A 21,417-nucleotide genomic window follows, 5' to 3' on the forward strand; every position below is an offset into this window, starting at 1 on the left:
AGAAATTGCTAAAATACAGGCTCTTTGGCCTCAACCCCAGAGATTCTGATTCAATAAGGGGTTGAGATGGAGCCAAATAACTTGATTTCTAACAAGCTCCCAGGTGATGCTGATGCTGATGCTGCCAGTCCAAGGACCACACGACGATAAGCGATAATGTAGTTAAATAATACAGTTTCATAACAGGGCTTGCTGTCTGGCGATGAATATATCCCTTAGTACTTCATGACTGTCTTAGCTATTCTTAGCCCTTTACATTTCCATATGAATTTTAAAGTCAGCTTGAGTTCCACAAAACCAAAAAACAACAGCGACACAACTCCAAAGCAAAAAATTAAACTCCGGGGTTCTGATAGGGATTGCATTGATTATATAGGTTAATTTGAGAAGACTTGAAATTTTAAAATATTGATTCCTCCATGAACATAGCAGATGCTCCCATTTATGTAAGTCTTCATTGCTTTCTCTCATTGTTTTGTAGATTCTAATATTGAGGTCTTGTAAATCTTTTTTTTTTTTTTTTGAGGTCTTGTAAATCTTAAGACAGATTTATTTCTTGGAATTTCATATCTTTGACCTTTATTGTACATGCTATCTTTACTTTCCCTTTGTAATATTTTTTTAAATTGTGGTAAAATACATATAACATAAAAATTACCATCTTAACCTTTTCTTTTTTTAAGTAGGCTCCATGCCCAGCACAGAGCCCAATGCAGGCCTTGAACTCCAGACCCTGAGATCAAGAACTGAGGAGGGATCAAGAGTCAGATGTTTAATGGACTGAGCCAACCAGGTGCCACACCATCTTTTTTTTTTCTTTTTTTAAGATTTATTCATTTATTTGAGAGAGAGAGAAAGGAAGAAAAAGAAAACAAGATCACACGAGTGGGGCAGAGACAAAGGGAGAGGGAGAATCCTCAAACAGACTCCCCACCAAGTGAAGAGCCCGACTTGGGGCTCGATCCCAGGACCCTGAGATCATGACCTGAGCAGAAATCCAGAGTCAGACACTTAACCAACTGAGCCACCCAGGAACCCCAAGGCAGCCCACCACCTTAACCATTTTTTCAAGTGTACAGTTCAGATTGGTATATCTACATGGTTGTTCAACTAATCTCCAGGACTCTTTCCATCTTGCACTTGAAACCCTGTATCCATTGGACATCAACTGCCCAGTACTCTCCGCCTCTGGTGGCCACCATGCCACTACTGTTTCTATGCATTTGACTATTTTAAGAACGTCAGGTAAGTGGAATATATAGCTGTATATGCTCTCTTTTCTTAAGTCCATTTATTTTTACTTAGAGTCTGCTAAGTCAAGTAATTTGATGAAAAAGTGCCTCACAGAAATAAGATTACTGGCTAAAAATCCAATTTAAAAAAAAAAAAAAAAAGAAGCTTAGGAAGTTTGGTGTATACAACTTGCAGCACTTTGAGAATCAGAGCAGTGCTAAAGAATGCTGTGTCATGGGGCACCTGGGTGGCTCAGTCAAACAGTCGCCTTTGGCTCAGGTCATGATCTCCAGGTCCTGATATGGAGCCCCAGGTCCAGTGCTTCTCCCTCTCCTTCTGCCTGTTGCTCCCCCTGCTTGTACTCTCTCTCCCACTCCCTCTCTCTTCATCAAATAAATAAATAAAATCTTAAAAAAAAAGAATGCTGTGTTATTTGCAACCATATGCTGGTATATGAGATGGAATTCTCACCACTTTCACACTTCAGGGCAAAGGTTAGAAACCATCTAAATATAAGTGACAACATTTGTGCAACTATCTAAGAAAAGTTCTCTCATTTTTCAACTCTTATTTACCAGAATTTATGAAAGGCGATTCACTGATCCCAGTAATTTTTTTTAAAGATTTATTTATTTATTTATTTGACAGAGAGAGTTCACAAGCAGGCAGAGAGGCAGGCAGACAGAGAGGAGGAAGCAGGCTCCCTGCTGAGCAGAGAGCCCGATGCGGGGCTCGATCCCAGGACCCTGAGATCATGACCTGAGCCGAAGGCAGCGGCTTAACCCACTGAGCCACCCAGGTGCCCCTAATCCCAGTAAGCTTTTATAAGTGTACAATATCCATATACTCTATAATATTACTTATTAATAATATTACTTATTAATCATAAATTTCTATATATCATAAATTTATGATTTTATTTATATTTATTTCATAATATTTATAAAATATCACATTTATATCAATTTATCATATACCCTCTAAATTTATACCATAATACTAATTTATATCATAAATTTATAATATATGCTCTAAATATTATTACTATGAAAGTTGAAATAAACTCTAGTAATATCTCTTTTCCTTAGAGTTACCATGTTTTATAAGTTAAAGAATCAATCCACTTCAGCAAGTGTTGACAAACAGATATTTTGAGAGTAAAAAGAAGACTGCTCGGCACGCCTCACTGAGCTTATCACCGCCTGGGCTAGGGCTCAGACTCAAACCAGAAAAAAAAAACTGTAATAATCTAACATCTGAGAAAACTCAGTTAACTGAAATGAAATATCCAATGACTACCCCTGTAACTCACACTAAAAAGTAAATTTCAATATCATGACACGCTTTATATACAGGCATTATTTTATGCAGCTAACAATTCCAACACATGAAACATTGCCATCATTCCCAGAAGAGCAGCAAAGAAATTTCTGTAACACCCTCAAAGAAAATCTGGAGTGTTGTTTCTATTAAAAACAAATTTCCTTTTCACTCTTATCACTGCACATTTCCAATAATCTTCCAGAGGTCACTAGGATCCTTTATACGACAGCCAGCCGGTCTGCTCCTTTAAACGTGAAGGAAGGGGCTTTCAGATAGCTGCTTTTCCGGACATAAATCAAAGCCAACTCAGACCTCTCTTGGAGAGTCCATAATGCTTTGGCTACACTCAAGGCAAATCAGATGATGCCTACCCAGGTCAGCCTGACCTTACAATACAAGGAACAAAGAAATACTATAAAAAGCAGAACTACTCCCTCTTCTTAATGAACTATTTTAAAAAGCATCCATTGTCAAAATCTGTATCAAATGACAATAAGTTTAAAATTCCCAGTTTAGGCTATAAATTATCCCCAGTAGAACTGCAGTCCAAATTCCCAGGCCTTGCTCCGCACACCATTTAAAATCTGTCCGGAATCTGTTTTCCCATAAGTCTCACTATTGCCCTAACCAAATCTCCCAGCCCAGCTGACTGAACCCAGTACAATCACACTTCCCCATCTCCTTGCCTTTGCTCTTGCTATCACTCCATCTAAACCCCATCTGTCTTTCAAGGCCTGATTCAAATCCTCTCTTAGTGAACAAAGCCTTCTTTGCTCTGTCCTAAACATTTTATTCTTTCCTGAGCAGTTAGGGGATTCATTTACCTACGTGATCCACTGGTAGCTTAAACTGCCTGGTATTGCTAATTACATTTCCCTAACTTTATCTGATGTGAGCTAAATTAAAAATTCCATGAAGGCAAGTCCTATGTTTTATACCTTCATTTCTTCCACACTATCTAGGAGCACTCTTGGCAAATCCTGAGATCCAAATCTCCTGTCATTACAATATTTTCAGAGCTCTGTTCTTGGCTCTGCAGATTTTCGTATAGAAAGCAGACACCAGAGAGAGACCAAGCTGTTGGTCATTTGTCTGCCTCAAAAAAAAAAAAAAAGGCCTTCTCCATTCTGCCAGTTCATCAGCACCGCCAGATTCGCCTTTCACACCGTCATGAGAAACAGACCTCCTTAATACATATAAACTATTTTAAAGCTGAATTTTTCATCCTTGAACACCACGTTAGTTCACAATGTCAAAACACCTGCAAGAGCTTTCTTTCTTCAGCTTCAGTGATGGTCAAAAGCAGAAGCACAAAGCCACAGGTTGGAACAAGACTCCTTAAGATCAAGTGTATTACCAACTTAGCTCTAAGTTCCTTAGCTCTATATATTTCTGTATTGGGGGCTTTTCTTAAGGTTTTTTCCTCTACTTCTTTCTTTTTCTTTTTTGTTTATTTATTTGAGAGAGAGAGCGAGAGAGAGCACGAGCAGAGGACAGAAGGAGAATCAGGCTCCCCGCTGAGCAGGGAGTCTGATGTGGGGCTTGATCCCTGAAACCTGGGATTATGACCTGAGCCAAAGGCAGACACTTAACTGACTAGCCACCCATGCGCCCTTCCTCTACTTTCTATGAGTGTTCTCTATCATCACTGATTCTGCTTCTCACCAGCCTAATGATTAACAATAAGATTCACTTTAAAATTAAAATGTATGCTATCAGAACTGCTTACTCTTTAAAATGGTTTATCAAATAACATTTCAATGATCTTGTCATTGCTCAAAATAGTTTTTAGACTTCATTTTTTTTTTTTAAGATTTATTTGACAGAGAGAGATCACAAGTAGGCAGAGAGGCAGGCAGAGAGAGAGGAAGGGAAGCAGGCTCCCTGCAGGCTCCCTGCTGAGCAGAGAGTCTGATGCGGGGCTCGATCCCAGGACCCTGAGATCATGACCTGAGCCGAAAGCAGAGGCTTAACCCACTGAGCCACCCAGGCACCCCATAGACTTCATTTTTTTATTATGTAATGTATACAGAGGATTAGTAGCTTAAGTTATGAAGTATAATAATATAAACACCTGTGAATCCGGGAATAGTTTTTTTTACCTGATCACTGTATTTATGTACTCATCCATGTTGTTGCTAATAGCTACAGTTCATTTATTTTCACTTCACTGTTGTATAATATTTCATAACCGTGACATAAAATATCACAATTTATCCCTTCCCCTGTCAACAAAATTTAGGTTGCTTCCAGTTTCTCTGCCATAATGACAAATGCTGCTATTATGAGGCATTCATACACATATCTACTGATGCAGACGCCAGAGTTTCTTAGGTATACCTCTAAGACTGTAATTTCTAAAACACCTGCTATACACAACTTCTTGGTGTTTTACAACATCTCTCTGCTGTGGAAAAGCGTGGGTTGCATTTTTATTATGGTTTTTAATTTCAAACTATTTCTGGGGCACCTGGGTGGTTTAGTCGGTTAAGCATCGAACTCTTGATTTTGGCTCAGGTTCTGATCTCAAGGTTACGAGATCGAGCCCCGTGTCGGACTCGCACTGGGCCTAGAGATTGCTCGAGATTTTCTTTCTCTCCCTCTTCCTCTACCCCTCCCCACGCAGCTCCTGCACATGCGTACGCACACTCTCATTCTCTTTAAAAAAAAAAAAAAAATTCTAAAAAGTTACATTTCCCCTCCCAAATCATAAAAGTCTAATAAAAGTTTTTCAGCTATCTTTTGATTAGTACCTGCTCTATTTCTTTAAACATGCCATATATAGCTGCTCTATATTATAAATCAGAGAACAATTGTTGCCTTTGTTGACTCTCAGTCACGGTGGCTTGCCTTCCCTTCTCTCTTTTGATCTTTAATTGTGAGCTCACTGCTCAGTTTTAACTTGAGATGTTTTCCTCCAGAGAAACCGGTTTCTGCTGCCACAGCAAGGCTGCACCATGAATTCAGGATTCCTTCAGACTTGCTTGAGGGTCTTGGCTTAGTAGAACGTTCTGACAGTCCCATTAGGTCAGAAAATGCCATCCCTCACAACTGCCTCTGATCTCTAATCACGGGAGCCTCTAGTCTCTGGTCCATGAATCCTCCTTTATTTTAACCTATGTGTTTAGGTTTATTTCATAATGCCTCCCATCATGCCTGTTTCCTTGGCTACTAAAGATCGTATGCGGCACACTGCAAGGGGGAGACACAGGCAGGTTGAGAGAAGTTTAATGGTGGTCTGAACACCCCCCGAGAGCCTGATTTTATCTGCAACCCCAAATAAGGACAGTTAGCTAGCCATGAGGCAGTGATGGGCTTTGCTCATTTTCTGTATGGTTTTGTGTCAGAGGTTTTTTTTTTCCTTTAATTTTTTATTTTCAGATTTATTTTTCTCCTTCAGAAAAATTTCAGGGATACTACAAAGAATTCCTATATACTCTTCAACCAAGTTAACTGTGCCACACAACCTGTGGTTTAATCTCCAGACCTAATACAGATTCTACTACAAATGGCATTTACAGACTTAAAATAAAGTCCAATTAGCTGTATTTTTACATCCACTAACACAAGAAGTTGCTTGAAATCCTCTATTAATACCTCACTGTATTTTAGAAGATGTCAATTACCTATGCTATTTTTATACCTAAGTTTCCTGCCACCTGAATTCTTAAGGTTTTACATTCATCCTAGCTATCTTTCTGTTTGTTGTTTCTGGTGACTCTCAATCATGAGGGCGTATAATTCAACTCAAGACATCAGCGACCTGTGTTAGATGCCTAAGGTCAAAATTCCCACCAGTGGAGCTCTAAACAGTGTATTTCTCCACCTGAATCCGAGGTTTCTTTTGAACAGAGGTTTCTAGTAATATTTGAGAAAAATTAGCCTGCTTTGGTCTTAAAAAAAAAAAAAAGGTAAAGATACTAAATATGAATAATGAGCAACATCCTTTTGTTCTACATCTACATTCTTTCCACTTAACAAGTTAGTTAGGCTGTGAGTATTTCTTGTTGTGCTTCTGAAATTGATGACAAACACTAACACTAACCCTAACCCTGAAAATTGCTCATTACCCCAATGTTACAATTTTACCTTAAGGAAATGTAGGAGATTTAGGTCAATGACTGACTTTTATACATAAATTCCTTTATAATTTATTGATCTACAGACTAAGTATGCTGTTTAATTATTTAGTTTCCAAATATTTGGAGTTTTTCTAGATGTCTAACAACTACTTATGTAAAATTAAATCCCACTGTGGAAAGACAGTATTTTCCATACGATATTCTTTTTTTTTTTTTATTGAGACTTATTTTGCTGGCCCAGTATATGGTCCTGCTAAACATACAATGTGTACTTGAAAAAAAACATGTATTCTGAGTATATTATTTTAAAAATATACAGAAATGTAAGAATCCTCATCTGTGACTCTTTCTTTTATGAAATGTTCTTCCTCACATTCCAACAGTCATGGTAGCCCCAATCACTATCTCAGAAAGACTGTTGAATTGCTTTTGGAGTTTTAGCTTCCTTGCATTTAAGACACTGATTTTTAGCCATTGGGATAGAAACAAGAAAACTACCCAATGTCATTCCTTTCCTCTAACCAATAAAAAATTAAAAAATTAAAAAACCGCTCCAGAATCTTTCTTCATTTTGTCTATAATTTGTCATTTTTATCTGCAGAAGGATGGTTCCAATCAGAGCTTACCTGGCCATCACAAAAGCAGAAGTCCTCCAAAATAATTTTAGAATCAGCCTGTTGATTTCTGCAAAGAAAAAAAGCCTGCTAGAAATCCAATCACTATTAGATTTAATTTATAGCTCAATTTTGGGGGAATCTGTCAATTCAACACTATTGAGTCTTCCAATCTATAAACACTGTAATTTTTCCATTTATTTAGATCTTCTTTCACTCAGATTATATCATGTTTAGTATACAAGTCCTACACTTCAGCTAAATTTATCATTGAACATTTGCTATCTTATGTTATTCCAAATAGTTTTAAAATGTCTTTCCCAATCATTCATTGCTAGGAAAATATAAACACAACTGATTTTTTTTTTTTAAGATTTTATATATTTGAGAGACAGCAAGAGATTGAGAGAGCACGTGTGAGAAAGAACATGAGCAGGGGGAGACACAGAGGGACAGGGAGAAGCACAACACACAGAGCTCAAACCCGGGACCCTGGGATCATGAACATGCATACGTTTGGGAAGCTGAGCTAAAGGCTCAGCTTAACCAACTGAGCCACTCAGGTGTCCCACAATGGATTTTTTTTTTTAATTAACCTTGTATTCTTCTGAGACCTTGCCTATTACTCCCAGGAGCTTTCATGTCAATTCTTTAGGGTTACCTACATACACAACTGTGTCATCTATGCATACTGATAGTTGTATATCTTCCCTTCCAATCCACATATCTTCTGCATCTTCTTCATGTCTTACTGCACTGCCTGGGATTTCCAGTTCAATGGAAAACTGAAGTGCCATTTTCCTGATCTTAAGGAGGAAAAACTTTTTCATTGATAATGATTTTAATTAGAGATTCTTCACTGATGTCCTTCTATTCCTAGTTTACTAATATAATATGATATATTATGTCATATATAATTCCCTATTTCTAGTTTACTAATATATACTATACACACATATTTTATATTATATAGCAAAATTATAATATAAAGTCTGTTGAATTTTTTTCAAATGCTTCTCCACTTCCACTGAGATAATCATTTGGCTTTTCCCTTTTACTATACTAATAAGATGAACTGCATGGATTGTTTCATATTAATCCAGTTCTTCACTCTTGAGATAAACACTATTTGGTCACGAGTTATTATCTTTTCTTGCACTGCTGCTTCATATAATTTGTCCAGTTTTGTAACTGCTTACAGTAAAAGTTCAAAGTCAGTACCAGTTACTCCAACATGGCTAGAAGTAAACCCACAAGTAAGTATTAACCTTAAGCCATGGTTAACAGTGAAGAAATAAGTCTAGCAGAAAAGAACCTTGATCCCACTAATCCTGTTACTCATTCTGTCCATTCCTGAAGTAGGATATATACAATGAACTCAGTTCAACTACAGTCAAAAAATACTTAAAAAAACCTCCATTTAGAGGTGCCCGGGTGGCTCAGCTGGTTAAGCCTCTGCCTTCGGCTCAGGTCATGATTCCAGGGTCCAGGGATCAAGTCCAGTATCGGGCTCCCTGCTCAGCAGAGAGCGTGCTTCTCTCTCTCCCTCTACTTACTTGTGATCTCTATCTCTCTGTCAAATAAATAAATAAAATCTTAAAAAAAAATAATCCTCTGTTTAGTAACAGTTAACCTATGAACTGGTACAAAAAAATAAAGCATGCCTATCTCTTAACTTCTTTAAAAGTTACCAACTTGGGGCACCTGGGTGGCTCAGTCATTAAGCATCTGCCTTCGGCTTAGGTCATGATCCCAGGATCCTGGGATTGAGCCCCACATTGGGCTCCCTGCTCAGTGGGAAGCCTGCTTCTCCCTCTCCCACTCCTTCTGCCTGTGTTCCCTCTCTCATTGTGTCTCTCTCTGTCAAATAAATAAATAAAATCTGGGAAAAAAAGAAGTTACCAATTTATAACCCAGAGATCGCTGCAATGTTCATTATCAATACATACCTATTAAATTAAAATGTATAAGTAACATTTTGAGAGACAAGTATTCAAACCAGGAAGGAAACCAAAATCCTGAACTATAACTGCTTAATATACAATGTGTCATCCTGTAGTGTTAACACAAACTATCAGAAGTATCACGGCTATCTCACAAACTTCTATTGCCTATCTTAAAAAATTAACAATTCCTGAGTATGCCCTAAAAGAAAAACAGGCAATCATTTTAATCTGTAAAAATGGTTTGCAAACTATTTTATGTTCATAGATAAGCATTTATTAAATAGCTTTAAAATTAACAGCAGCAAGAGAAGATATATACAACATAATGTACAACTTCCAAAGGTCTTTTCCCTTTTTTTCATTTGCAGAGACCTTGGGGCTTCAGGGCAGACACTCAGAAGGCAGGCTGCCAGTATCAATTCACACTGAAGCAAAATGCCTGCCAATGAAAACTGAAACACCTGTATGAATTAACTAAATTGTTCCCATTTTCAACAATGAAAGGAAATTAAAAGCATTACTGAATGTCACTGACTTGGCCCATCTGAAAGGAAATAATGCAGATAACAGCTAATTTTAAATTATCAAGCCGATACAACACAAATGGCTCTCTAAAACAATATGGGTTATTTTTACTATGAGTCATTCAGTTTTCCTGAAATGTGTGGATCAAGTATCTCGGGAACAGCACTACATTATGACAACCTTAACAAAATAAAGTATTCCTTTTAGGATAAGCTTCTGACACTGGTGAATGAAAACATTCTCCCAACATAGATCATATATATTTCAATGTGCTACACCAATAGGAAAACGCTACTAAGAATTTCTCCAAAAAAGAGATTTTACCATTTTAGTCAACTTTAAGACAGTTCACTAAAACTGAACAAAATTCAGGAATAATGAACCATTCTTTTGTTTATCTAATAAATATTTACCAATTATCCGAGAATAGCTACGGTCCCCATCCCTTCAAATGCTTACAGTCTGCCGGCAGGAGTATGAAGACTGGTATTATTCTTGCTCTTCTACTAACAAAAGACACTTCCTAGTCTCCAGAGTGGATACCCCAGTTCCAGGCCACCACACCACTGCCGCAGAAAGGAAATGGCCGCCCAGCAGCAAAGAGTATGCTGTTTCTTTCCTCTCTGCTCCCTTCTTCCCCACGTCTACAGTCAATTTCAAACAGGTCTTACCTGCTTAATAATTCTTATTCCTTGAAAGCGGGATGCTCTCCTGCAAACCAGTGATCAGGTGGCACCGCTCATTCCTGAAGCTATGGGTGCGCCAGCTCTACCTACTCAAAGGTACTTTCAGGACATTCTCGAATTTGATCCTCAAAACAAGTTTTCAGAGCTGAGGAGGGGGCACAACCTCCCCCTTCCCGCATTACACAGAAAGAGAAGATAAAACAAGTGGTTATCCTTCACATCACATAGCACTACCTAAAATTATAAAACTAAGTGGAGCAATGCAGCATTGAGTTATAGGGCAGAAATGAATCCTCGCCAGGGTTCAAGCATAGTTCATTCATTCTCTTCTTCTGCAGCCATTCATTGAGCAACAGCTGTGACCGAAGCATGGAAAAGACTAAATAGGGCCTTGATGAAGACCCAGAGAAGAACAGAGCCCAACCCCTGAAATGGGGAGTTCATAGTTTTGTGACACTGACAAGATATATATACAAATAATTATAATATAAAGCCAAATATGACCCTTGTTAAAAGGAAGACACAGAAAGAAGTTCAAGAGTTCAGAACTGGGATAGCACCTGAAAGTGTTCCCTTTTGCCTCAATTATTCTTTTGGAGTAACAGATAAAGGTTATTTATATACTGGATATTCAATTATATAGGATATAAATCTCAATGAAATTCTTCATTGAAACCAGGGGCCACGTCTAATTCATCTTACTACCTGCTTCAGTATCATGCACCAAGAAGGGATATCACGAAGGACCGAAAAACACAAGTATGAGTTGACAAGGGCTCATCTGGATTTTTCTAGTGTAGTCTGTATGCTTCCTTTGGGATCAACAAAAGAATCGGGTGGTGCAGATCACAAAGTATCCTTGGGGCTCCTAAAAGCCTTCCTCACATATAAGTTCCTTGCCCTACTTCTTATGATTTAAAGACTTTCTTGGAATTGAAAAACTCATCTCCTTAGAAGACTTGGGCCTGGCATTATGCATCACTGTAATCAAAGAGCATTCCTCCGAAGATCCTCAGGTCACTTCTAACTTGGATGAGAGTTGGAGGAGGACAGAGAGCAAAAAAGTATGCATTATAAAGCCCTTGGGGGAGAAGTAGGAAACTCAAATTTATGACCTTCACTGCAAGTTAAGAGAGATGAGTTACCTACCCCAAGGTTACCAGAGTTAATGACTTCAGAAGTACTTCACAGCAGAGCAGAGAGGAACAAGGAGGGGGGGTGCTGGGGAAGAGGGTCCAAAAGGCAAATGATGAAAGATTAAGAGACTCTTAACTCTAGGAAACAAACTGAGGGTTGCTGGAGTAGAGGGCGGGAGAGGGAGTAAGTAGGTGATGGGCATTAAGGAGGTCACTTGATGTAATGAGCACTGGGTGTTGTATGTAACTGATGAATCACTAAATTCTACCTCTGGAACTAATAACAGTATATGTTAATTAAACTGAATTTAAATTTTAAAAAATTTTAAATAAAAATAATGAAGAAAGAAACAGGAAAAAAAGAAAAAGTTTTTTAAAAAGCAAGAAATATATCCCCACCAACTGGAAATGCTTAAAAAAAAAAAAAAAGAAAAGAACTGCTTCAATATAGAGTATTTTAGTGTCTTTTTAGGATAACTATGGATAATACATATACCTTGATAAACTATTAAGTCCAGTCCCAAGAAGATGTTATTACTGATCTCCTCCCTATAAGAGGTCAGGGGAACACCTCCTAGCACATGTTACATCCTGTTTACCCCAATCATCAGAAGAAACCCAGGCGTCCTGGTCACATTCATCATCTAGACACTTGTCCCCATTCACTCTGCACTTCCTTATAGTAATTCAAACTCACCACCATTCCAGACCCTCCACATCCTTCCCACTGAGATCCTCCCCACCACCTTGTGTAAAACAGCCCTCCCCATGCCATCTGTATTCTCTTATCCGGCTCTATATGTCTCCAGAACACATCTGTTAGATATATTATTTCTCCCTGGTATATCGTATATTGTCCCCACAAGAATGTTAATCAATGTAAACGCCAAGAGGGAAAAGACTTTGTTGACACTGTATCCCCAATGACCAGCACAATGCTTGACATACATTCAGTATACAATAGAGATTAGCTGAATAAATACAGAATAATTTTTTAAATTAATCTTTTAAAAAACTGTTTAACACTTTACTTGTCAAATTCCTTATAGCATATGTAATGACTAAACAGGGACATTTCCACATAGTTAGCTAAAAACAGATAATCTATCATCATAAACACCAAAGATTTCTAAGATACTCAAGTGAGAAAATAAAACAGGCACCCAGAGGACTCAAAGGATTAACATTCAACGGACTCCAAAGCCGTAGGCAGGAAATAGTAACTCGCAAAATTTACATTACAATACAAAGTAAGCTAGCTTTTTTACCAGATAAAAGTCCTTCATTTTTGCCTTTTCTGGAAAAATAACAAAGAAAGAAAACATCAGAATTCTCTCTTGATTTTAACTATGATAATAAAAATGTCTTTGAAAAAATTATCTTAAGCAACTTGTGCTCATCAAGGACGTGCATTACCTTTTCATCCATAAAGCTAAGAAGATACTGACTGAACCTTTGGTCTGTGACTTTTCTGTTCTTGAGAAGCCTTTTTGGATCTCAAACCCTCACACATCTATTACTTTTCACTGCCATTCTTCTCTGATTGTGGTCTTTATCAATTTCATTTTCTTACACCCGGTTCCCTCCTTAATTCCCTGTAATGAGGTGACTACACTAATGAGGTGACTCCTCTGCCCAAACTGTCCTAGAGATAAGCAGCGCCCTCCTGATTATCTGCACCCACAGCCTTTCTCCCTGCGGTGCGGGATGCCAACGAGCACCTCATGCTCCCAACACTGCCTCCTCCCTCAGCCTGGATAACCCACACCCCCTCTCTTGCTTCTGGTCCTCGCTCTCCGACATCCTCTTGCTCGTCCCATCCCCGTAGGCATCACCCTCAACTTTAGACCAAAGAGGTGCACACTACAGTGGCTTCAGACTGAGGATTCAGACTCCTGCTTTGTCACTTCATTTATTCATTGAACATTTATGGAGCATCTACCAGATGCTCCATTAGACAATGAACAAGAAATACTTGGCCACTGCACTCAAATCCAAGTAAGTACAAAGAAAAATGCTTGTGTTTACACCAACACCAAGATATATGCAGTTTGGAAACTAAAATGGTGAGGTTTTTTCCTCCTGAATTTCCTAAGTGGCAGTGTTTCAACATGAGCAATCAGAGGCAAGAGTATATCAGAAGCAATAGAATGTACAAGGGAAAACATGCAACGGAAAGGACAAGACATTACTCACTGATGTGAATGCCAGCAGCTCCTCTTCAGTTAACTTATGCACTGGGTTATTCTTCTGGAAATTTGTGCTTTAAATTTAAAAAAAGGGGGGGGGGGGCAAATTAATCCTATAATGCATGTTGTAACTAATGAAATATAATTTTTAAAAGGTAGCATAAATTTTATTTCAAAACACATAATTTAATATTACTGCATTATAACAAATGTAGATATGAGTTTACCAAAGATAAGTATGACAATAAAGAATGTAATAAATAAGTAAGTAATAAAATGCACAAATAGGGGTGCCTGGGTGGAGCATTCGGTTAAGTGCCCAACTCTTGGTTTCAGCTCAGGTTGTGATCTCTGGTCATGAGATCAAGTCCCACATCAGGCTCCATACTTAATGCAGAATCTACTTGGGTTTCTCTCTCCATCTCCCTCTGTCCCTTTCCCCACCCCACCCCTGACCCCAGCTCAAATAAATAAATAAATAAATAAAATCTTTTTAAAAATGCTGGCAAAATGTGGTTGGTGTACTAAATATCAACATAATCTATTTTACTAGGAGAAAGAAATCCAATCTCTGCCACTTCACAAAGAAAATGAAAAGAATTAATATGGCACCAGCTCCTATCTATCAAACTCATGCCAAAAGAATTAAAAAATTACTGTAACCATTAGGCAAAAATTAAGAGGTGGTCCAAGAGGCAGAGCAATGGGAATTCTCAGATTCTGCTGATCCAAGTATAATTTGATAGAACAGTTTTGTTAAACAATTTAGCACTATCTTGTAAAGTGAACCTTCATATACCTTAGCTCAATAATTCCACAGAGCCCAGAGAAATTCTTGAACAAGTGTACCAGGAATCATATATACAAATATCCATAGTAATATTGTGTATAACAGGGAAAAATCTTGAAATAATCCAAATGTCCAAAAGGAGACTGATAAACTGAGAAATATTCACCCAATGGAATGCTATAATCCAAGTAAATTGTACCTAAACATAAAACATGAATGAGCCATAAAAACATAATAATGAGAGAAAAAAAATCACAGAAGACTGCATAATAGTAATAAGATACCACTTTTATAAAGCTCAGGAAAAAAATGAAACTGACTCAGAAGTATAAGAATATGTGAGTAAATATATTTTTTGAAAAGGCAAGAAAATGACAGAAAATTCAGGGTAGTGGTTACTTTTTTTTTAAAATTCAAGCACAATTAACATACAGTGTTATATAAGTTTCAGGTACACAATATAATGATTCAACAATTCCATATACTACTCAGTGCTCAAGGTTAAGTCTACTCTTAATCTCCTTTATTATTTCATCCTTCTCCCCACCAACCCCACCTGCTCTTGCAACCACCAATTTGTTTTTTGTATTTAAGCGTTTGGTTTTCTGTCTCTTTTCTTCCCAGCCCCACTGTTTCACCAGGCTACCATCCATAAGAATTCATCTTCTCCGTGTTTCCTTTCTAAACTAACCCAGCCTACGACAATGTCCAAGTCACCCCTCCATAGGGATGACGGCCATGGGGGTTAGAGAGAGATCAGGCAGTATAACAAAATCATTATTTACAACCCCCACAATAACTCAGTTCATGTAAATCATCAATTCACTAATGCTCTTTTCCATTTATAAACACTGCATCAGGTGCCCAAGAGTCAGACAATAAGAAGTAGTTTCTACCAAACAGGAAGATTTAAATTCCCTATAAAATCCACTCAGGACTTCTAACTGTTCCATATATTAAGATCCCACCAATACTATATTTGGGGGGAAAAAACAGTATTTGAAAACAAGCATTATTTTTTTTAGTCCTCTCTCAACTGTGAAGTCCAACTCATTATACCTTAACTCAAATGACAGAATGCCTGGGCATATGCATATTTCGTTTGATTTAACTTTCTGATGAGTTGACAATTATGAATTTGCCAAAATGATGTTTTAAAAACCTACATAAAGGAGAACTCAGAACTTGGGGTCAGTAAAACCTGGATTCAAGTCCTAATTGCTGCTTTGTAATTCTGAGCAAGTTATTCAGCCATTTGAACCCCAATTTCCTATCTGAAATACAGAGAAAGTAATCTAGGGCTGCTAGAACATTAGTGAGGGGTCACGTGAAGAGTGCATGGGGCAATTCCTAGCACGTGGAATCGCTCACAAACAGTTGCTATTTAAATTATTTACATACTAAGAATCACTATGAATTAGACAAATAATTTTTCATTAGTAAGCATAAAATCTGTCACTGGAGTCAAATCATGTGATAGAACAAGAGATCTAGGCTTAGAAACAGAGCTACCGGGGCACCTGGGTGGCTCAGTTGCTTAAGTGTCTGCCTTTGGCTCAGATCATGATCCCAGAATCCTGGGATCAAGCCCCACATCAGGCTCTCCACTCAAAGGGGAGTCTGCTTCTTCCTCTCCCTCTGCCCACCCCTGCTCATGCTCTCTCTTACTCTCAAATAAATAAAATCTTTTTTAAAAAAGAAAAGAAATAGAGCTCTGTGTGATCCCTTTTACCCAAGCAAGAGGACTGGAGGACTGCATTCAACTTTTTTGTAAATGAAGTGTGTAAAGGGGGTATAATGCTATGAAGCAGAGACAAAAGGGTAAGTTCTACTGAGTTAAGAGACTTTTTTTTAAAACAAATTACCTATTACTAATTTGACTGTTCTACTAAATATTAGAACTTTGTGAAATATTCCATTTTGAACATTACTAAGTCTCCAGATGAGAAATGAGGTATTTTTATGTAGTTCAATAGTACCTTCCCTCTAAATGTTAATTACAAGGGTAAAAAAGAAAAACTTTATGATGGAGAAGCCTGGCAAAAACCGCTTCAACCATGTGATCAAAGTTAACGTCACCAGTAGGGGGACAAATCAAATTGTGTTCTACTGTTAGGATGCAATAAGAACCACAAAACATGGGGCGCCTGGGTGGCTCAGCCTGTTAAGCATCTGCCTTTGGCTCAGGTCATGTCAGGGTCCTGGGATGGAGTCATGTCAGGCTCCCTGCTCAATGGGGAGTCTGCTTCTCCCTCTCCCTCTGCCACTGCTCCCCCTGTTTGTGCTCTCTGTCAATAAATAAATAAAATCAATAATAAAAAAAAAGAACCACAAAACTTCCCTTCTCTGATATCCCTGTTAATGATGCATAGTGCGAATCTAATCAGAATTTTTTTTTAAAGAATTTATTTATTTATTTGACAGAGAGAGATCACAAGTAGGCAGAGAGGCAGGCAGAGAGAAAGAGGAGGAAGCAGACTCCCTGCCACACAGAAAGCCAAACTTGGGACTTGATCCCAGGACACTGGGATCATGACCTGAGCCGAAGGTAAAGGCTTAACCCACTGAACCACCCAAGTGCCCCAGAATTTTTTTTTAAATAAGTCAAATTCACGAGGCAAAGTCTACAAAGCAACTGGCTTATGTCAAGACCATGAAATGTCATGACCATGAAAGTCAAGCAAGTATGAGGAACTAGTCCAAGATTGACAGTAACTGGAGAGACATGACCTAAAAGAAACACATATATTCTACAGTGGGTCCTGTGCTACAAAGGAGATTAATGGGACAACTGGAAAATTTGAATGGGATCTGAGCATTAAATAACAGCATAGTATGAATGTTAATTTCCTCATTTTGATAGCTGTATCGTGGCTATGTACAAAAAATTTCATAGTTTGTTGGAAGTATACACTAAAGTACTCAGGGATGATATAGTATCATATCAGAAAATTTCTCAAAAGGTCTCTGCAATGCCTTACCCTTGCAACTTTTTTCCAGATTTAAAATTATTTCAAAATTGAAAAAATAAAAGGAAAAACTATTTCCATCACACATAAAGTTCGATAATATTAAGAAATAATTCTATCCTGAGACACCTGGGTGGCTCAGGTGGTTAAGCATCTGCCTGTGGCTCAGGTCATGATCTCCAGGTCCTGGGATCGAGCCCCATATCTGACTCCCTGCTCAGTGGGACGTCTGCTTCTCCCTCTGCCTCTCACCACTTGTGTTCTCTCTCTCCCTCTTAAATGAATAAATAAAATCTTAAAAAATAACAATAATTCTATCCTTTGGAATGTAAATATCCTCAAAGGTCAAAATAATCATTCTTAACTCTTTATTAATAAAGTTTATTCCTGGGCGCCTGGGTGGCTCAGTGGGTTGAGCCACTGCCTTCGGCTCGGGTCATGATCTCAGGGTCCTGGGATCGAGTCCCGAATCAGGCTCTCTGCTCAGCAGGGAGCCTGCTTCCCTCTCTCTCTCTCTGCCTGCCTCTCCGTCTACTTGTGATCTCTCTCTGTCAAATAAATAAATAAAAATCTTAAAAAAAATAATAATAAAAATAAATGAAGTTTATCCCTAGCTAAGGCTAATCAAGAAATTTTGCTTATGAAGGAAAGAGAAGGTGAAGTTACACTAATTCAAAGGAGATACTAATCTCTAACCCTTTACTTAGTTGCCCAGTGGAGAGCACTGGTGGTTTAGTTTAGAAAAGTGGCTGCCCCACTATTCTTTTTTTTTTTTTTAAGATTTTATTTATTTATTTGTCAGAGAGAGAGAGAGTGCACACACTAGCAGGCAGAGTGGCAGGCAGAGGCAGAAAGAGAAGCAGGCTCCCTGCCAAGCAAGGAGCCCGATTCGGGACTCGATCCCAGGACCCTGAGATCATGACCTGAGCTGAAAGCAGTGGCTTAACCGAGTGAGCCACCCAGGTGTCTGTGCCCTACTATTCTTGATCCTTGTAAGCATATAAGATTCTCTATTCATCCAGAACTTGGGGTACCCCCTGGAACAAAGTTTTCTGCAACACAAGAAAACCAATATGCAAAGTGTTCAAAGTAACCAAGTAAGTAATTGACTTACCAGATTCCAAGGATAACAGCAAGCTCTTCAGCACACAGGTCAGGTATCTGAAACTGTTCACAATCTGCTAACTTTATCTCATTTAGAACAGTATCATCATTGAGCTCAAGATTCTGGTGCAAGACAAAAGAAAATACTTAGACCAAAAGTTAAATTTGATTCATTCAACACACTATATACAACTGATTACTAAGGAGGGATAATTCACCTTTTTGTTTAAAGATTATCCGATGCCTACATATGGTCAATAGGCTGTTTCTTGGGAAACACACACTTAGGGATAATTTACTGTGTAGAATCGGAGGACACGCCATCGATACCTCAGGAATGCACTGACAATATCAGTAAGAGGGAATAACAGCCATCACTCAGGGAGCCCAGTATGCAAAGGCCCCTCTACCAACGCATCAGTTGAGTTTTAAAAAAATGAGCTGTCAAAAACAGTAAAACCACAAAAATATATCCCTACACACACCCCTAACACACTAGAACAGCAAAATTAAGTAGACTGACAATGCCAAGCTTTTGCAAATGGCACTCTCATACACTGATGGTTGGAACGTAAAATAGCACAATCACTTGGAAAAGAGTGTGGCAATATCTCATCAAGTTAGAAGCACACTGGGATGCCTGGGTGGCTCGGTCCGTTGAGTGACTAAGTCCTGATTTTGGCTCAGGTCATGATCTCAGGGTCATGAGATCAAGCCCCACACGGGGCTCTAAACTGAGCGTATGCCTGCTTAAGATCCTCTCTCCCTCTCTCTCTACTCCCCGCCCCACAACACAAGTTCTCTCCCCCTCTCTCATTCTCTAAGGGGGCGAAAAAAAAGAACAAATTTACCACATAATCCAGCCATTCTAATCCTAGGTATTTACCCAAGAGAATTAAAAACATATGTTCACACAAAGACTTATACACAAATGTTTCAAGCAGCTTTATTCATAACAGCCAAAAATTAGAAACAGTTCAACTGTCCACCAACAGGTGAGCGGCTAAACACACTGTCTACTGATGGACCTAAGTGTGCATGATGGATGAGTGGATTAAGAAGATACAGTACATATAATGGAATATTTTTAGCCATAGAAAAACAAACAAACGAGGAAATCCTACCAATGGTGACAACGTGGATGGACCTTGAAGGTATTACGCTAACTGAAATATGTCAGAGAAAGACACATATTGTATGATCTCACTTGTATGTGGAATCTTAAAAAAAAAAAAAAATCAAACTCACAGAAAAGAGATCAGCCTTATGGTTGCTAGGGGCAGAAGGGGGAGGGGAACTGGAGGAAAGTGGTCCAAAGTATGAAACTCTAGTTACAAGACACGTAAGCACTGGGGATGTGATGTATGACACAATGAGTGCAGCTAACACTGCTATGTGACGGACAGGAAAGCTGTTAAGAGAGGAGATCCTAAGAGTCCTCATCACAATAAAAAAAAATTCCCTTTCTTCTGTGTTTCTTTTCTTTTTATCAATATGAGAAGATGTTAGCTGAACCTACTGTGGTAAACTTTTCACACTATATGCAAATCAAACCTTTGTGCTGTATGCCTTAAATTTATACAGTGACATATGTCAATTATTTCTCAATAAAACTGGAAAAAAGAATTGCTATAACTTAAAAAAACATTATACTAAATGAAAGAAACCAGACACAAGAGAGTCATACTGTATGATTCCACTTATTTAAAATTCTAGAAAAAGCAGCTCTAATCTGTGACAGAAAACAGACCAGTGAGAGGGAAAATGACTGACTGTGAAGGAGTATAAATGACTTTGGGTAGAATGGAAATGACTCTATACTTTTATTATGGTGGTGGTATTCCGTGGGTCTATTTTTCAAAATTGAAACTGTACATTTAAAATAAAATCGGCCCTTTAAATTTTTTTCTAATTTGGGCACCTGGTGGCTCAGTTGGTTAAGCAACTGCCTTTGGCTCAGGTCATGATCCCAGAGTCCCAGAAATGAGTCCCACATCAGGCTCCCTGCTGAGCAGGGAGTCTGCTTCTCCCTTGTACCTTCTCCCTTCTCGTGCTCTCTCTCACTCTCTCTCAAATATACAAAATCTTAAAAAAAATTTTTTTTCTAATTCAATAAAAGTAGCTAAAATTGAGAGCTAAATGGACCAGAAGTCTGAAAACTGCCTATGGCTAAAAGGTCAACCTCTTAACTGGTAACCTCTTAACTAGTAAGCAGTAAATCTGCCCAAAACACAGCTCAGAGGAACAGCTCTCCTCGTCTATCTTCAAATGCGCCCTAACTGTAGGCCTAGCTCGGTCTATAGCATTTTCAGAAAAATGTACAGCAACCCCAACAAACTACTGACAGGAGGAACACAGAACCTTAGGCTGCTGCTCAGAATCCATTGAAAAAGTGGCTCTTCCTTCGGAAAGGGCAGGGTTGGCAGGTGCACAGCGCACCCTGGTGGCCATCATTTTCAACACAGGCCTTTCATAATTTAAAAAACAACTACGTTTGTAAGTCACACTTAAAAAAGTAGACTTTTAAAAATGATTTAACCTAATACATCAAAAATACTATTTTTGTAATATGTGTCAACAGCAAATTATTAATTCTCTATTATACATTCTTTTTTTTTATACACAGTCTATGAAATCTGATGTGTCTTTTACACTTCAGCACATCTCAAATTGCACCAACAACTCCCCAGTGGTTAATTATCACACGTGGTTGATGGCTACCATACTGGACCATGTAGCTCTACAGAATCCCAAAATGGTCATCTTTTTATATCCTTATAGGGTTGCATCAACCTACTTATTAGTACACAATGTTTTCTT

At 38.3% G+C, this 21,417-nt stretch overlaps 1 protein-coding gene across 1 annotated transcript in view; it reads right to left on the minus strand.

Moving 5' to 3' along the window:
* Positions 1-21,417, minus strand: part of TTC27 (tetratricopeptide repeat domain 27) — a 175,459-nt gene that overhangs the window by 121,615 nt on the left and 32,427 nt on the right. The window contains exons 8-9 of the mRNA XM_047746251.1: positions 18,608-18,720; positions 13,742-13,808 (exon numbers count right to left, since the gene is read on the minus strand). Of these exons, the coding sequence (XP_047602207.1) occupies positions 13,742-13,808; positions 18,608-18,720 (180 nt within the window). The remainder of the gene's footprint in view (positions 1-13,741; positions 13,809-18,607; positions 18,721-21,417) is intronic.

Source organism: Lutra lutra, chromosome 9, assembly GCF_902655055.1.
Source record: "Lutra lutra chromosome 9, mLutLut1.2, whole genome shotgun sequence".
NCBI classification, from domain to species: domain Eukaryota; kingdom Metazoa; phylum Chordata; class Mammalia; order Carnivora; family Mustelidae; genus Lutra; species Lutra lutra.